This window comes from Balaenoptera borealis (genome assembly GCF_965194805.1).
Source record: "Balaenoptera borealis genome assembly, chromosome: 9".
Taxonomy (NCBI): Eukaryota; Metazoa; Chordata; class Mammalia; order Artiodactyla; family Balaenopteridae; genus Balaenoptera; species Balaenoptera borealis.
The window spans coordinates 25,530,426-25,549,434 of record NC_138873.1 but is presented as its reverse complement, the minus strand read 5'-3'; the positions used below and the strand labels follow the sequence as shown (position 1 = coordinate 25,549,434).

Here is a 19,009-nt window from a genome sequence, read left to right as displayed (position 1 = left end):
TAAGGGATGCCCAGGTCTGCCCTGAGGAGTCCAGGAGAGCTTTGTGGGAATCCGAGCTTCAACCAGATGACCCTTACAAGGGGAACAGGAGTTGGCCAGGTGCGAGAGGCTGTGGTTTACAAGGGAGAGGGAGTGGATTGAGACACGGGGTGGAGAGAAAGGGAGGGCAAGACGAGCCAGGGTTCCAACAGAAGGACTTTATCCTTACGTGTAAGGGCACAAGGTAAAGACCTTGGGTGGAGGCGGAGAGAAGCACGGGGCGGGGGGTGGTGGAGAAAGGGTGATTGGTCAGGTGAGGCCGGACAAACAGAGGTAAGGAAGGCTCTCAGATGCTAAGGAAGTTAGGTTTTATCCTGCCAATGGTGGAAAGCTGGTAAAAAATGTTTAATGAGAGGCATGATCAGATTTCTGTTTTAAAGACAACACCCACGGACAAGGGTGTGGCTCAGTGATACCACCATTATCAGCCTTCTGAGTCATTCACACACTTCTCTCTCTGACGAGGTGTAAACTAGGAAAGCAGCCATGTCGATTTCTCTCTGACTCTGCTACAACATCCAGCCCAGTGCCTCACTTGCTGGGTGCACTTAGAAACTTTTATGTCACCACAAACTTAGATTTGTGGACAATTCAATTTGTCAGTATTTGTGTTCAGCCGTAAATTGTATCTTTGTGTTAATAAACTTTGCATATCACTCTTAAACAGTTAAAAGAGGCCAATCAGAATTTTGGAGCTTAGAAGGGAACTTGGAGATTGAAAATTGTTTTCCAGAGGAGGAAGCCAAGTACAAAAATGGGATATGGGGCTTCCCTGGTGGCACAGTGGTTAAGAGTCCGCCTGCCAATGCAGGGAACATGGGTTCGAGCCCTGGTCCGGGAAGATCCCACATGCCGCAGAGCAACTAAGCCCGTGCGCCACAACTACTGAGCCTGCGCTCTACAGCCCGTGAGCCACAACTACTGAAGCCCACGTGCCTAGAGCCCGTGCTCCACAACAAGAGAAGCCACCGCAATGAGAAGCCCGCACACCTATTCAGTATTTATAGTCAACTGTAGTCATTTTCTTTTTTTTTTCATATTTATTTATTTTTTAAACATCTTTATTGGAGTATAATTGCTTTACAATGGTGCGTTAGTTTCTGCTTTATAACAAAGTGAATCAGTTATACATATACATATGTTCCCATATCTCTTCCCTCTTGCGTCTCCCTCCCTCCCACCCTCCCTATCCCACCCCTCTAGGTGGTCACAAAGCACCGAGCTGATCTCCCTGTGCTATGCGGCTGCTTCCCACTAGCTATCAATTTTACATTTGGTAGTGTATATATGTCCATGCCACTCTCTCACCCTGTCACATCTCATTTTCTTTTTGATGCTAAAACTTGCCTTAAATTTGGTCTGTGGGAGACCCTTCAAGCTGGTTCCTGTGTCTTTTAAAAATTTACTTCTGGGGGCTTCCCTGGTGGCACAGTGGTAATCTGCCTGCCAATGCAGGGGACACGGGTTCGAGCCCTGGTCTGGGAAGATCCCACATGCTGCGGAGCAACTAAGCCCGTGCCCCACAACTACTGAGCCTGCGCTCTAGAGCCCGTGAGCCACAACTACTGAAGCCCATGTGCCACAACTACTGAAGCCCGCGTGCCTAGAGCCCGTGCTCCACAACAAGAGAAGCCACCGCAATGAGAAGCCCGCGCACCGCAACAAAGAGTAGCCCCGCTTGCCGCAACTAGAGAAAGCCCGCGCGCAGCAACGAAGACAAACACAGCCAAAAATAAATAAATAAAATAAATAAACTTATTTTTTAAAAAAGGTATATGATTTTCCAACATCTCACGGGCTACTGGCAGCAGTGGAATCACAATTCTGGTCTCCTATCTCATTTTTCAGAACAGTTACTGACAACACAACAAGATGTCAATGCCTCTGTGGTTCAGGAAAGATGAGACAATTACACATCCTACTTCTGTTCAGCAGCTTTTCCAGAATAACGAACCACTCCCTGCCCTGCCCTCAATTCTATGCCTATTTTTGTTTAAACTAGTAAATAAGTTAAAATTCTCCATGAATGAGTGTAATTTAATGTTTCTTTCTTATTAAAAAAAAATGAAAGATAATCCTTCTTTAACCAGTGACATTTAACCGTCTCCTTTTACACATCAATTTTACCAAAGGATTCTTCAGGAAGAATGTAAGTAAAGAAGTAGGCAAAGAGTAAACTGGCTACAAGTGCTAAATCATTGGTATATTTAATGTTTCTAATCCCTTATCTTTCTTTCCTTTGTTGCTTTTATAACCTGTTTATTACTATTTTTTTTTAAGCCCATCGAGGTACTAATGACCTACCGTAGCCCTAAAAATATGCACCAAATGCTATTAGGATGAAACAATGGTTACAGATGTTTGTCACACATGATGTCTCATGATGAAGCTTCCTTTCTTTATTTCTCTTAAACATATTTGACTTTTAATGAAATCAGGAATGAGTGAAGAGAAGTTTTCATGAGCAACAGGGAAACCACCGACCTTAGGCTATTTTGCATTTCCTAAATTAACTGGCTGAAGAAACCAAATCTGCCTTGAGCCTTTGGATTCCCCGTGTAAGCCCTGTCCCAGTGACCTTTCTGGAAGTTGAGGGCAGCTGAAGAAGCGTCAGAGATAGGCCCTTGGGATCTGAGATCAAAACAGGCCAGCATGGGCTGAGAAACCTGATTTGGAGTTCTTGGCAGAGCCATCTATAAACTGCAAAGCAGCTGTCAATTAATCCCTTAACTCTGATAGGTCCTGGCTTACTTATCTACAAAATGGAAAGGGGATTTATTAACCAGAGGACCGGGGAGGGCCCTTCTAGCTCTAGCATCCTGGGCATCTTTCAGAGGTTGATGGGGAGTCGGGGAAAAGGAATCTTGCGCATGTGGATGAAATGAACCTGAGTGTCAAGTGTCTATGGCTGTCACTGTCATCTGACAATGTTCCTTGTTCTCTTCCTCTCTCCCTCCTCCCCACTGTATATCCCTGGAGCATAATGGCTGGGAGAGGAAGTGCCAGCTAAATCATGACAGCCATTTGGGAAAGAGGGCTGAAAGTTCTATCTGTATTCCGTTGCACTTAAAAGGCACCCTTCTTTCTACAAACACTGCTTCCACATTGAGGGGCAGGTACTTTGAGATACTTTATATAAATAAGTTGGTTTTATTCCCACAAAACAGATATTATGATCTTATTTTATAGATGAAAAAAAAAGCTCAAAATGTTAAAGAGATAAACTCAAAATTAAACTCAAATAATATATTCCTAGTACATAACAGAGGCAGGATGTAAACCTAGATGTGACCCATGCACTTTTCATGAAACCTGGGCTTTTCCTATTAGAAAGCAAGAACAACAGGAGGTTTCTGGAGTTCAGGTCATATTCTATTTTTTGACCAGAGTAATAATAGTTATATAGATGTTTGCTTTATAATTATTTGTTAAACTGTACATGTCTTATGTATTTGTCTGTGTTCTATGTCATAATTTTTTAAAAGTGACAGAAAAGAAAAAGATGAAGAATTCATTGTCATTAGCACAAGGTGGGCAAAGCAGATGTTCGTCCTGAGCCTGTCTGGGTGGTGAGCAGATGTACCATTCCAAGAGAGAGAGCTCTCAGCCAACATCCCCCAGGTCATGCCTAGAAAGGTGTCTTCCAGAAAGCTCTGTAAAAAATGCCACAGGACCCCCAAGAGGAGACTCTATAGCCAAAACCACAGGGCACCTGGGATATCCCAGGGACGCATCAGCCCAACGCAGACAAATGAGACCACCAAGCCCCCTCATCAAATCCAGAGATCCCCACAGCCCTTCCCAGAACAGACTTACTTGTCCGAGTCAAAATGCAACTAGTAAAAAAAAAAAAAAAAAAAAAAAAAAATGCAACTAGTAGGTGGTTTCTTGACAATGAAAGGTAGATGCAGTGACCCTTAGATAAAGTCTGTGTGTCAGGAAGTGTCAGAGAAACCTGGCTGGGACTACTTGGAAACCTTGTCCATAATTTTAAGAAAGGTATACCACTCTTTAATGTTAAATAGGTTGGTCTGTACACACACACACACACACACACACACACACACACACACACACACACACTATTGTTTTAAATCACTTGGTACAAATAGTCATTTCTTCAAAGTGTAAATCCCCAATTCTTATCTCTCCAGATATAATAAACATAACCTTCTGACTCTGAATTAACAAAGGCCAGATCCCACATTCCTCCCTGGGCTTACACTTCTAATTCTAGAGCCACAGAGCGGGCTGACCTGCTAAAATGTGTTTCTTCAGGAATGAGAGCTGTGACTAGACGGTTTCTGATACCAACAACAGATGCTCTGTGAACTAATTCAGGCAGGAGTTAACACAGATGCAGTAACCAAACTGCCTGTTAAACATACTATGAGAAAGTATGTTTCTCTCTCTCCCAAGTTGGCCTTTTGGGGGAATGAAGCCTGAAAAATAACATGTTTGTTTCAGCCTTTAATAATCTTAAAACTTGTCAAATGAGGCCTACAGGTTGTGAAGAAATAAAATCTGAAACTTTCATTGAGTCTGAGTGAGCCCACCTCATCCCTCAATTCCCCTTTTCCCACTGAATTGTGGCCCCTTCAATATATATAAAAACTACCGAGATAAAAATTTAGATAGTTGTGATGATCAGTAACCTTTATCTAACTCTGATGAAGTTCATGAAGGGTTCAAATAACTATGGAAATTAAAAGTGAAGAATTCTTCTGGAAATTCAGTAAAATTCACTATTCATTATTAGCCAGATGTCCTGTTTATCCAAATATCAAAATACTCTTAAAATATGGGTACGGACTTCCCTGGTGGTGCGGTGGTTGGGAATCTGCCTGCCATTGCAGGGGACACGGGTTCCATCCCTGGTTCGGGAAGATCCCACATGCCGCGGAGCAATAAAGCCTGTGTGCCACAACTACTGAGCCTGTGCTCTAGAGCCTGCGAGCCACAACTACTGAGCCCGTGTGCCAAAACTACTGAAGCCCGCGCGCCTAGAGCCCGTGCTCTGCAACAAGAGAAGCCACCGCAATGAGAAGCTGGAGCACCACAACGAAGAGTGGCCCCTGCTCGCCGCAACTAGAGAAAGCCTGCGCACAGCAAGGAAGACCCAACGCAGCCAAAAATAAAAAAACAAAAACAAATGGGTACACCTTTGTATTGTTGTTAGGAATAAGTCATTACCTAAATCTCTAGTAACTAAATAAATCAACAAAACCAAATCATTTGATCCAAGAGCATGGTCACTAAATTCTATCAAGTTCTCCAGAGACGAGCCCCCAACAACAAATACAAAAGATCTCTGCTTTATTTGGACTGGAATGGAAACCACCTGCTACAGGCACTCCACATGCCGTGTGACGCACCAGGAAAGCCCGTCTCCTCTGCAGTGGGGGAATGGGAGAGTGGTGGTCTCCCAGCGCCGTTCTGGCTGACCAAGCTCTACCCTACATGTCCAGCGTACCTCACGCCCATCCCCATTACACTACTGTCTGCTTACTTCAGTCTTGACACCAGACAGCAAGCTCAGCTCTTTAAAGCTGGGGACCCACGACCTTCTGTCTCTTCATTTAAAAACTCCTGGTATAGCACAGAATTGATTCTTAAATACGTATTAAGTAGTGTCTATTAGCTACCTTTATGTACTAACTCAAGCTTAACTTTTTCGTAAAAGCATTTTCAGTAAACCTGTGCCTTCCTCAACCACTCTACTGACCAGTAAGCATTTGTGCATTACTTTAACATAAGCAAATGTTTACAACACTTAGTTATTAATTTATTAGTACTCACTGTATCATTTCCCTCTGTATTTTATGGTCCTCAAGAGGGGAGCTGAGCCCCTCACAAAAACTGACAGAACAGCTCAGACAATGAGCATTTAATGATTAAGAAAAAGCACCAACCTGTTTAACATTAAACGATAGTATTCCTTCCTTAAAACAATGGACAAAGTCACAGTAAGACTAGAAGGAGGAACAAAATATTAGAATGCTCATTGTGAATAGTGAGTGACCTACCTTTCTATATTTTTAAGCAAAGGCTGTTGAGGTCAAATTAATTTAGACTGATAATCTTATATAACATCATACTTTAATAGTGCCATATAGTAAGGGACTGGATTTTTTCTTTTTAATCTTCACTGATAATGAGGCAATAAATACTCTGCACTCATGTTGTGTTTATTTCGAGTTGCTAACATGATGTAGGGGAAGTGGTATGTGAAGTTCTGTACATGTGATTAAAAGTAAATAAATGAAGAACAAAAGAGCTCAGATGTTCTTTCTCATTTCATCTTTCTCAACCACTATTCTTCAAGTTATCAGTTATCTAAAATCTCTTAAGCTGCATTTAAATCCAGATTTAAAAGTTGAGCTCTAAGAATTTCCCAAACTTATTAATTTTATTACGAGTAAATCCCTTTGATGAACGATTTTAGGGCATTTAAGCAATCACTGAAGCATTTACCTTTTCAAAATAAAATCTAAGTGTAGGCAAAACCAGTGGTGATGATATTTCATAGGTATCTGTTGAACAGTCCAAAAGAAAATAAAATCAGAAAAATCTATATACAGATGCTCAGTGTTCTAAGGGCAGAAAAGAGAAGCTCTGATCTGGTACTTGAAAATACATGAAAGAGGTAGTGAAGCACTATTTCCTGGAGAGCGATCAAAAAACCACTGGGCCTGAATACTCAAATTCACATATACCTTTGAGAAAGCATTCTCTACAAGCCAGACCATGCAGTGTTCTGTCTTCAGAGCAACAAGAGAAATGTTAACAATGGCACTCCCTCAGGGGTTTGTCCTGGGAACTGTGCCATTTAATCTTCTTATTAATTTTTTGGTGGAGGAAGGTGAGCTCTAAGTAGAGAAGCTCTTTGTCAAAATTTACTAAAGACAAATCACTAGGAACTGAAGGGATCTAGAAGAAATTGTGGTTGGATTTAGGCACCTCATGAAGTCAACAAAGGTCAAAGTACAACTCCAAGGCCATACGGAAGAGCCCAACTAATATGATTCTTCTCATATAAGCTTGTAGTCACTAAATATACAGGGTATTCAGTCTAAATGAAAAAGGGAGCCCAATAATGTCCTCATTGCTGGACAGTCCAATGCCAAGACTGTAAGATACAAGACACATAAGATTGCAAGATACATATGAGATAACTGAAGCGTTATAAAAGATTAAAGGAAGAAAAAATAGGGCCATGATCGAAAATGTTTGTATAGTTCTGCTCAGAATACCAAATCTATTGTGAGTCTATTGACAGCTATTCCTTCTCTCTCTAAGCAGAGATTATCTGCTTTCTTTAATTACAATACAGCAATTTTTGGCACCTCTCGAGTATTTTTCACATTGTGATTTGCACTCTAGATATAAGTATAAATTCCTCGAGAGCTGAGACCCTGTCTGTGTATTTGCATTTCTGCCAGAATAACAGGTTTCAAACAAATGGTTGTTAAAGGCAGCAGTTAAGAATATGGGCTCTATAGCCTAAGACTGTCCAAGGTTAAATCTTGGTTTTACCACTAACTTTGAGAACTTAGGCAAGTTTCTAATCTTTGTGTCTCCATGTTGTCATCTGTAAAACTGGCACAGTAATGGTTGGTAGATTATTGTGAGGATTAAGAGATAATATGTGCAATGGTTTAGAGCAATACTTGGTATAGAGTTGAGTGTTTAATAAGTGTTAGCTAATAACCACAGTAGTTATAGTAACAGTACATTAATATATGAATTACTTAATAAATGACTGATACACAAGTAAAAACTATCATAAAAATTAGAGGGGTCCTCATGCTGGGATTTTCTTGAATCAAGAACAGTATTTCTCAGATGTAAGTCTTTCACAATTAGATAAAATATAGGATGCCTGGTTAAATCAAATTTCAGATAAGCAACAAGTACTTTTTTAGTATAGTTAGATCCCAAACAGCACATAGGAGAAAACTGGTAGAAGCAGAGTCTGGTAGGATACAAATGTTGGTTTGTTGTTTTAAGAGGAAGTCTCTGAATCTTAAAAGTCACTTCTTCCTCTTTTAAAGAATTTCCTCCCTCCTTTATCACTTTTAGGATGCCTTCTTTGTACCATGCATAAACTCTTCTTAACATCAGCAACAAGCTGAGGTAAAAATGAGAATTTTAAACTAGATACAGGTGTACACTCTTCCTGGATTTCCTACTGGCCACAGTGCACTCTGCCCACCTGGGCTTAAAGGAGCCCCGTTGGGTGCTGCCCAAGTTCTGATAAATCAAACCACTCTGCACTCCTTCACAGTCTATATTTAGGTCCCCTTTCCACCCAACTTGAACTAACTGAACAAACCATTACAAAGTACTAGCTTTAACAATTTGCTTTGAATACTTACAATGGTCTTAAAAAGGCAGTGGCAAAATTTCCCACATCAGCGGGTGTTTATTTGGATTAAATTAGTACTAGTGGTTTAAACATGCTAGAGGGTTCGAACATGGAGCAGGCTCTTTAAGGACAGATTTGCATATCTGTAAATCGGCAGCTTTCAGAGACCAGACCATATTAGGCATGTATTAGGTTGTGAGTATTTATGATATTTTATAAAGACACAGCATACTATCCGTTCATTATAAATAGCAACCAAATCTATGCTTTCAATTCTAACAGTCAATAATCCAAGAACAGCAAGCTTGCAGGGCACCATCTTACCCCTCAATACTGATTTGAGGTTGAGCTTGGCTTGGCGGTGCAGGTCCTCTACGCAGGGGGGTCTTGTGGTGGGAAGGAACACATTCTCCTGCTGGTGCCATGGAGCAGTGTAGTGGACTGTCCATCGACTCTCCTCATCTAGGTTGGAAACAGCTGTAGAAAGAAAGAACACATTCAGAGGTCAAATTAAATGTGTTACATCAAGGTGGGTTCTTGGTACCTAACACACCCATAGGTAAGGGCCAGCAAGGGAGAAATGGAACAAATTTTGAATAAGATTCAATCTCAGATCCCAGGGGTCCTTCCCACTGTGTTTTGTGTTTGTTCAGTTAATTGCTTCCCAGCTTTTTAGGCCCTCCCTCTACTCCAATGTTAGAAAATGATTAACAAAATCAATGAAGACCTCCAACTCCTGCTTAACTCCACCATGACAAATAATAGTCAATTGTACTATGTCATTGCGTTAGCAAATGTTAGATTGTCAAGACAGAAAACAAATTTTCTACTAAGAAGTTGGGACCCATTCTTTCCCCTCTAAGGCATTATTTTTAAAACATCACTGTTATAAACTCAATTAAATTTTTACAAAACTAATCATAAACATTCAAGGTAATACATTTAAATAGCATATCTAATTAGAAATCCATTTGTGCTACAACATTTTCTCTGTATTTCTTGCTTTCATGGAATAGTTTTATATTCAAATGTTTTTAGAAATTCCAATGCAATTGACTTTTCCCAATATAATCCAATTCAACTGAATTTTTCCAACACAAAAGAGATTGAGGACATCAGAGGGGGAAATGATAGGTAGGCTAAATCTCTATGACAATTTTCCTTTATCCTTCTAGGGATTGGGATCGCTCTGTCTACGCATTTCATTTTTTCCTGACAACACAATCTAAGTGGGGTACCAATGGATCCCAACACGAAACTGACAGCACCATAAATATTCCACAATTTTTAAAATACTCTCTATATAATTGCTGCCATAAGCCAGGTGTAGAAGAGACTAAAGAAGTTTGAGAAGGACCCTGTGCTGAGGCAGTTACTGAGGGTGACAAGTCTAACTCCTGTAAAACCAGCAGATACGACAATTGTGAGTCAGGGGCGAGTCTTCCCCTAACTCTGACCTATGCCACACAGGGCACGCTGGGCCTACTTGTTTCTACAACGTAACATGTCCCTGGAAATGAGACCATAAAGTAGACTCTCAAAATAAAATCAACAGGCGTGCATGAACTATTGAACCTTTCTATTTGAACATGTTTAAAATTAACTCAATGTACCTTACAGTACAGCTATTACAGCCACTAAACAGATCAAATGAACTAATATATGTAAAGCCTTAGCTTATGAAATAACTCATGTAAAGAATGGTTGTGGCGAGAGCAGTGCAATTACTTGAAGGTAGCTCCTGACTTTTCAACCATCGCTGAAGAGGAACTTGGCCTTTCTCAGTGCCCCTGGGAACATAAGCCACCACGTATACCATGGTCAGCGCTCACCCCATATACCACCTTCTCTACAGCTACTGAATTCTACAAGCCGGGCTTTAAATAATTCATTTTCTAAATCATCCCACCTTCTCCAGTTATAAGATAAATTAGTACTAGGGATGTGATGTGCAACATGATGAACACAAGTGACACTGCTGTGTTCTATATAAAAGTTGTTAAGAGAGTATATCTTCAGAATTCTCATCACAAAGAAAAATTTTTTTCTTTTTCTTTTGTATGTATATGACATGACGAATGCTCACTAAACTTATTGTGAAAATCATTTCATGACATATGCAAGTCACATCATTATGCTGTGCACCTTAAACGTGCACAGTGCTGTATGTCAATTATATCTCAATAAAACTGGACGAAGTGTTTTTTAAAACCATCCCACTTTCTCCATAAACTGCTAAATGGGAAAATAAACATTGAGAACTAGACATCAAGTTAAAAACAGAAATGTCCTGTGTGCTTTCTGCTTTTAACGTTTGCTAAAAGCAGCATGTAAACTAGGCATCTGGCATTTCACATAACCTCCGTGGAACAAATGTTTTGCATGGTGCATAGAACTATCAAACTTAATCTATAAAATCCACAGAGACCCGATTTAGCTCTTAGTTATGTATCTGAGAATCTTGCACAGGGTGGGACTCACCATATGTCCCCCAAAGAGTAGCCACAGTTAATTACAATGTTTTGTGCTAATGTCTATTTATTTGAAAGACTGAATTACCATACTTCATAGTTGGAAAATACTGAAAATTGAAACTCTTCCTATTCGCCAATTACAAATCAAATCCAAGTAATAGCGTCCGTGTAATCACACCATCAGCCCCACCACACAGCTACTAAACTGGCTCCTAAGAAAGGACAGTTGTCTCTGCCCTGGTGTATCTCACTCTTGCCAGGGCAGACTTTAATCAGTCCATCCAAAGACAGCCTTCAACCAGGGAAGCTGTAGAAATGAGCCCCAAGGGCTGTTCTTCTGCTTTCTCCGAAGTTTCTCTTACCAACGCTCCTACCCATGGCACATTTATCCAGTTTAAATCCATTGGTCCAAAAACTAAAGTAAAATAAAATAAACCAACAACTATGTAAAAACAGAACCATGTATTTATAAAAATTATACTTTCCAAAGAATGAAGAAGCACCTGGATTAAAGAAATTTAAACCAGTGGTAAGTATACAATGAAGCCACATCACAAAAGCTGTGTACTTTCCAATGACTGATCAGTCTAGACAGAGCCTGTCCTTGAGCTCTTAAATACCCAACAGAGTGCCAGGGAGTTTTAGAGGATCATCCCCACCGAAAATATGTGATACATTACACAGAGGCTCCTCATATATTTAGCCAAAGAATCAAAAAAACATACACTGTACATCAAGGCAGACATAAAGTAAATACAAGGGGGTTTTCCCCCCCTTCTTCAAAGGACTTCTTTTGAGAAGCAGAAATGAATTCACCTAAAATCCCAACCCATAAATAAGTAAGACATGCTAAAAAAAAATCACAGAATTCTGTCCTAGAGTTACAAAAGTCTGAGGTGTTTGAACAACTTGGTATAGAATGGAGTTTAACTCATGCCAATTATGCTGTTTCACACTCTTAATTCCGTCACTCGAAAGGATGAAGTCGTACATAAAACACACACACATACACACACACTCGCATGTAGTGGGGGAGAAAAGAAACTACTTACTTTTCTTCCTAAAAAGTTTAATTAAAGACTTGATCTTTGTATTAATAAAGACCACCATTTCCAGGATGTCTACATAGGGCTTAGAAATTTGAATCACATTAAAAGCTCAGTGCAGCAAGCAGGTGGCAAGCGGCGTCCTTCTGTTCCAGATTCGAACTTTCTTCCCCTGGTCTTGAATCCTTAGACATCTGCCCCGGGTGATGTAACTTTGAGGTTGAGCTTATTGTCAGGCAGTTACAAACCATTAACAGTCCTTGAACCTGAAACGCTCCCACTGAAACCTAACCTTTAAGGCTGAGAGCGGCCAGTGACAACATGTACAGAAAGAAAGAGAAAGCCAATCACAGTTCTTATTTGCATGATAGCCACTTCGGTCTTTCTGCCTTGGTGCTCAGTTATTCAGTTTTCTCTCCAATAGATCAGAAGTTTCTCCTCTCTGGATTCCACAAAAAATAGTGCAGATTTTCCTTAAGGAAGTTGAGGTGAAGTAAATGTGTTCCCCATTTTCACTGGGCCACTGTGAACATCCAGATCTTTTTACTGGAGCCGACAAGTCTTAGAGCCAGTCTGTTGATTCTTTGACTCCCTAGTTAAGTCAGGCATTTGAACTGATTTAGGGGAAAAAAGAGCCAGACTATTGTTTCCCCAACCATGCCCCCAGGCTCAGCCTCCCACACCAAAGGAATGTTTGCAAAGAAGCAGTAAAACTTTACAATAGAATCTCCATGGAGCTGTAAATGAGGACTTGGTTGCATTTTCGTGCAATTTAGTACGCCCTGTCTTCTCACCCAGTTTCTTTTTTTTTTTCTTGCCAGTGTGAGCATAGCACTGTCATTGTTCCAAAGGGTGATCTTGTTTGCATCTAGCTGCCACAACTCTCCCACCTCACCCCACAAAAAAACCCCTCAACTTCTCCCATTCCAAAGGAGAAATTAGATGATATAGTACCCTAATCATTTAAATCTGTATTTTAAATTTAATTATCATCTAAGCCAGGTTTTTTAAATTCCACATCAAACACCACCCACGGGAGAGAAGAGGAATAATTTCTAACAAACATTATTTGAGTTTCTCTTTAACTTGAATGTACTGTACTGAGTTCTGGTTCTTTTGCAATTAGCTAAACCCATTTGCAATTAGCCACAGAGAACTGGGGAAACACAAATAGAGAAGAATCAGAAACGTGGTACAAGCAGACACTGTAAAAAAAATACATTCCGGGGTAAAGGGACAGGAACAAAAAGGAAAAGAACACAAGTAAGAAAATATTATGAAAAGGGACAAAGGAAAAGAATGCTCCGCACATCTCTCCCCAATTCCACTTCATGGCAAAACAGTTTTTGAGGCATGTTAGACAACCTCTTATTTCATAGCTTTGGGCCAGACTTACAACTGAATGGAAAAATGTAATAACCCACTAATTCAAAACATTTCGTTTATAACAAAAGCTCTTAGTCAAAGAATAAAATTTATATAAGGGGCTCCCTCTAGGGAAAACTTTGGAATGATTCCTCCTCAAATCATTTCCCCCCCAATCTTATTTTTTAAACAACAACAAAAGCAAAGCAAACAAACAAAAACCAAAACACACATATTATCCTATCACCATACATATTATCACAGATTTCCAATTTGTGTTCTTTCATCCCATACATAGCTTTATTTAAAAGTAACCACATGGCCAGATGGCAAATGACAAACTACTGTGAGTGTAAGCTGCCTGAAACGAGTGTGCAAAGTCTCCCTTAGGAAAACACACTTATAAGCAAGAATGACAACCTCGCCCGGCTTCAAGAGCTGCCTCTCAGCTCACTGCACTCAGACAGGTAGCAGCAGGTTCTGGCAGGAAGTACTCCTATTCAGTTCACAACCAACAAGTTTCCGAGGTTGAATGTCCCCATGCAAACTTCCAACTGGAAACAGCATATGGCCTTTCATGTATACAACAATGGCATTGGAACATTGATTCATTCATTAAAAGATAAATATTGAGCACATACTAAGGGCCACTCATTTGAGATCCCTCTTGGAGCTTACATTACTTGACAGTAAACCACAATTATACGGTATATTAGAAGGTGGTAAGTAGAATGGACAAAGGAAAAAGTTGAAGAGGATAAAAGGGGCTTGAGAGGAGGGGAGGTGGCCAAGTTGTAGTATTAAACAGGAGTCAGGGTAGAGCTTGAAAAAGTGAGATCTGAGTAAAAACTTGAAGGAGGCAATGCCAATAAAATAAGAATCTATCCAGCGAATCCCACTGGCTCTCATTTTAAAGAGGGAGATATGTTTATTGGTAGTGAGACATTAGGACTAGTCAGAGAAGTGCTCTAAGAAAATGAACTCTGGTAAGAGTCACGCATGAAGTAATTCCCTTTCTCATTCAATTAAACCTGATATTAAGTGGCCTGAGTTGTGTAAAGATAATGCCATTATCTGGTTACACAGCAGTCAGTGGTGAGTCTAGGGGTAGAAAGTAGGCTTCCACTCCACTTCCCGGGGCACACTGTCCTCTACGCGTTATTCTGCATTGCCTCTTAACCTCCTAAGTCCAGAGCTTCAGGAAGGAACCACATAAATTAGGGTATTTATTGTGTTACATAGTAAGTTGTGTTTGGAAAGAGCTTTTTAATTATAAAGATTTCCCCAATGATTTTCTCATCTCTTACTTTACATCCTGCATAGAAGCATGAGAATGAGGAAGTGTTTTCATCTTATAATTTGCATTTGCCTGGATGTCATAGTTTATTGAAGAGTCATGGTTTTACGAAAGTGTCTAGTATTTTTCAATGGTTCCATTTACACATTCAACGGAAAATACATAAATCCATGGTACTTCTTATTCTAACTTTAGCTCTATATCAGTAGCAACAATTTTTTTTTTAAAGTTCTAATATCCCAAACGTGGAAGACTTGACAGCATAGCAAAGGAGTGAAGAGCTCAGCTCTGGAGCCCTCTTACCCCGGATACTGGCCACTTACTAGAGAAGTGACCTCTCCATACCTTGGTTTTCTCATCTGTAACATGGAGGTAATAACACTACATTACAAGGTTATTATGAGAATTTAAAGAGTTATGATTGACAAGGTCCTTGGAACAGTCCCTGGTATGTGGTAAGCATATATAAGTATTTGTTAGAGACATGAATAATATCTGAAGAGACAGCTAAGCAGTCTTAAGCTTAATAAAGGGACAGTAATGCCCTTTATTGTGAATGGAAATCAACTTCACAATCTCATGGTTGTCTTTCTACTTGCTGGAGAGTTAAACTGCCAGCTGCATGAATGACTGCTCTAAACCTATCACTTCCAGTTTTGATGCACAAATTATCTTTCCCCCTGCCTAAAATTCTACCGCTCACCATTTAAAAAAATTCTCAGTGGTCACCATGAACTTCTAACCAGTACCAATGGTCTTTTTCTCTCTCCGCATCTTTCTAGTTATCTTTTTAATCATATACGGCTAATGACCCGGTTCTGGCACTATTCTTCATCAACACTGCAAACCACTAGCTCCTTTCCTACATTTGATTGCTCCTTCTCTGGATTCTGACAAACTCTTAACAAGCTTCCACGAGCCAGTCGTTATACTTCCGTACTATGCTATTTACTTATTCCCCCTTGAAACCTTAATGATTTTGCTGGTGTGAGGCAGGAGTCAACAAATTATGGCCCTTAGGCCAAATCCAGCTGGTCTCTTTATAAATGGTTGAAAAAAACTAAAAGAATAATATTTCATGACATGTGAAATTATATAAGACTCAAATTTCAGTGTCTGATAATAAAGTTGTGATGGAACACCACTACGGCCATGCATTCATCTACTGTCTACGCTGCTCTCAGGTTGCACAAAACTGCAGAGCTGAGTAGTTGCGTCAAAGGCTATATGCCCTGCAAAGCTGAACATATTTACTCTCTGGACCTTTAGAGAAAGATATGCTGACCTCTGGATGAAGCTTCTGCCTTTAAACTCCCCACTCAGTCTTCACCTCCGTCTGCTGTCTTTCATTGGTCTTGTCCTCCAGCTCCATCTTACTAACCTCTACTCGAATCTCACATTATCTCAAGCTGAACGTCTAATTTAAGCCAGTTTACTTAAATTAGCTACTTATCAAGAACTTTCTCATTTCTATTAGGGCTGACAGTCAATTTTTCAGCGAACCAGACAGGTACATTTAAACTCCAGTAAAAAATGAGAAAACTGAGATCTAGACGCTGATGCATGTCAGAGCTAAGATGAGAATCTGGGTGTCCTGAGCCCTCTTCCATTAGTGCAATTAAGTTTTGCAAAGATATCTTTAATTACTACATTCAAGTTAATATATCTTACACCAAAGTCTTTATTAGAGCCCACAACTAATAAAAATATTTAAGAGTAGAAGTCTTCAGTTAGTACATTCAAGTTAATGTATCTTACACAAAAGTCCTTATTAGAACCTATAAATTAAAATATTTAAGAGTAAATCATTGCCCTCTAAAAATACTGTTAAATATTACAAAGGAAAATATGCTCTAATATCACTTGAATAATCCTGGTGGCTTATCCTGGTCCAGAATTTTGGAATTCTATTACCACTACTATTGTATAAATATTGGCATCCTTATTCATAAAAGTCCAACATTTCTGCTTAATCTTTCACTGAAATGAAATCTTATTTTTAACCAACATTTAAATTTTTTCTTCTAGGAATCATCCGATTATTTCTACAGTTACCTGATTACTTCCCAGGAGCGGGTATATAACATACCAGCAAAGAGTCAGAGGAATATTTTGCAAAGTAACACATATTCTAAAAATTTTAACTGTGAATATGCATTTATGTCCCACCAGTCAGCAATTTTACATCGAGCATTTATTAGCTGCCTTGCGTTAGGCATCCGGGTTAAAAGTAAATCAAACATGGTCACTGACTTTCGTAGGAAGTTCATAGTCCAGTGGGGAGGAACTTCCTACGAAAGTCAGTGACCACACCCAAACAGATAAAAATAATAAAACAATGAATAAGTATGGCGAGAGAGATAAGACCATGATGTTTACTGGAAAGATGACAAAGGGTATGTAGCTCACTTATTTTAAATTTATTTTTTATAAATTAGTTTTTTATTTGTGTTTGAAAGTTAATGCATTTAGCTTTAGATCCTGGGTCATAATTTGAGGTATTAGGTCAGAAAACACTGCCACAGTATTGTTCCCTAGAGAAGAATTCAAGCAAACCCAAACATAGTTTAGTTTTTGGTAGCCACTTAAGCTTTTTTTAAAAATTGCTTTCCAGCATTACATAGGTTTTATGTGTACAACATTATTGTTAAACTTCTGTCCGAACTTCAGCCTGCTCACCACCAAGAGTTCAGTTTCCCTCCATCACCATACAGTTGACCCCCTTTATCCATTTTTCCCTCCTCCCACCCCCATCCCTTCTGGTAACTACTACTCTGGTCTCTTTATCCGTGTTTGTTTTTGTTTGGTTTGTTTATTTTATTTATTTAGATTCCACGTATGACTGAAATCATACGGTATTTGTCTTTCTCCATCTGACTTATTTCACATAGCATGATACCTTCAAGGTCCATCCATGTTGTGGCCAATGGCAAGATTTCATCTTTTTGTATGACTGAGTAGTAGTATTCCATTGTGTGTGTGTGTGTGTGTGTGTGTGTATGTGTATACACACACACCACGTCCACTTTATCCATTCATCTGTTGATGGGCCTTTAATGGTGTTGGGAAAACGAGAGAGCCACATGCGAAAGAATGAAACTAGACCACTATCTCACATCACACACAAAAACCAACTCAAAATGGATAAAAGACTTGAATGTAAGAAACCATAAAACTTCCAGTAGAAAACAGACAAACAGCTGTTAGGGAACAGAGGCGAAGAGGGAACTTCTAGGTAAAGCCCAGTCCTGGGACACACGGAGATCTGCAAATGCTTCGGTGTAAGCTTATGGGAGAGTGACAGGGAGAAAGGTGGCAAGAGAGGCAGGGGTCTGACCCTGAAGGGCATTGCTTGTCATAGGGGTGGAATTCAGTTGGTGGGCTAGGGAGTCAGTGAAGGAGTTTAACAGAGGAAGTTGTATGGCCAGCATGACACTGTAAGACATCACTAGTCTAGGTGAAGAGTGTTTGAGGGGCTTAAGTGGGCTTGACTGGAGGGAGGGAGAGAAGGTGGGGACCAAGTGGCAGCAAATCATCACGCCAGTGGTGAGGAGGTCAGAACCAATTCTCACGCAGGGTTGTTTTTCCACAACATCCTTGGTCTTAGCAGACTGCCTTTAACAGTGTGTATTATGTTTCAGGAACCATTATATACTTAACATATAAAATTTTAAAAATTAGACCTTAGCTATTAATAAATGACCCTGTTACCACTCATGCTTTCATTTGCAGTAAACCTTAAAATATACCCTTATTCTTTTTATTAAGGACAAAAGATTACAGGTATAAACCTACAAGCTTTAAGTGCAGAGCTGTCTAAGGACTCATAGATAGGCCTCCACCCCCTCTGAATTCTTCCCTTCCCTCTCCCCATTTACACAAAGCTTCACGCATTAAATATAGTTAGGGCATTAAAAGTCTTTATTTTGAATCTAAAACTTTCACAAACTTTGTTTAAAAGTATTTCGTAAAAAGAAACATTTTCAAATACTAAACAGGAGTTATAAGTAGAAACAAGGCATGATTATGCCATATAATATATATACACATTTTGAATTACATAAAATTTGAGTCCTAGATCAATTGAAAATGGACTGTATAATCAACAAAGATCACCATGGTCATCTAAGTGGGGAAGGGGAGGGAAGGGAAAGAAAAGTCAGATGTAATGGTATTCTGGTCAGAGCTCCAGATTCTAAATGATAATTTAAGCATGTCTCAAAGGAATTTAGCTCTTGAAAATAGAAAATTTCTCAGCCTAGCCTTATCTATAAATGGTGCTTTTACTGACTACTGATGTGTTTTATGCTATTTTTAAAAATCAAGCTTAACATCTGAAATAGAAGACTGTACATGACTAAGTTAATTTAGGTGTACTGATTATCTTTATGCATAGTTAAAATACTTCAAATACAATGTT

The 19,009-nt window shown here is 39.6% G+C and overlaps 1 protein-coding gene across 14 annotated transcripts in view; it reads right to left on the bottom strand.

The window, feature by feature from the left end:
* The window catches only part of NHSL1 (NHS like 1), a gene marked incomplete at its 5' end in the record, with an annotated part of 304,070 nt that overhangs the window by 50,035 nt on the left and 235,026 nt on the right, over positions 1-19,009 (bottom strand). For 12 of the 14 annotated variants that reach the window (XM_082405604.1, XM_082405598.1, XM_082405605.1 and 9 more), the window contains one exon: positions 8,732-8,884. In XM_082405604.1, coding sequence (XP_082261730.1) covers positions 8,732-8,884 — 153 coding nt within the window. Of the gene's footprint in view, positions 1-8,731; positions 8,885-11,933; position 19,009 lie in introns of those variants that run through there. The other 2 variants (XM_082405611.1, XM_082405603.1) reach the window with 2 other exon arrangements.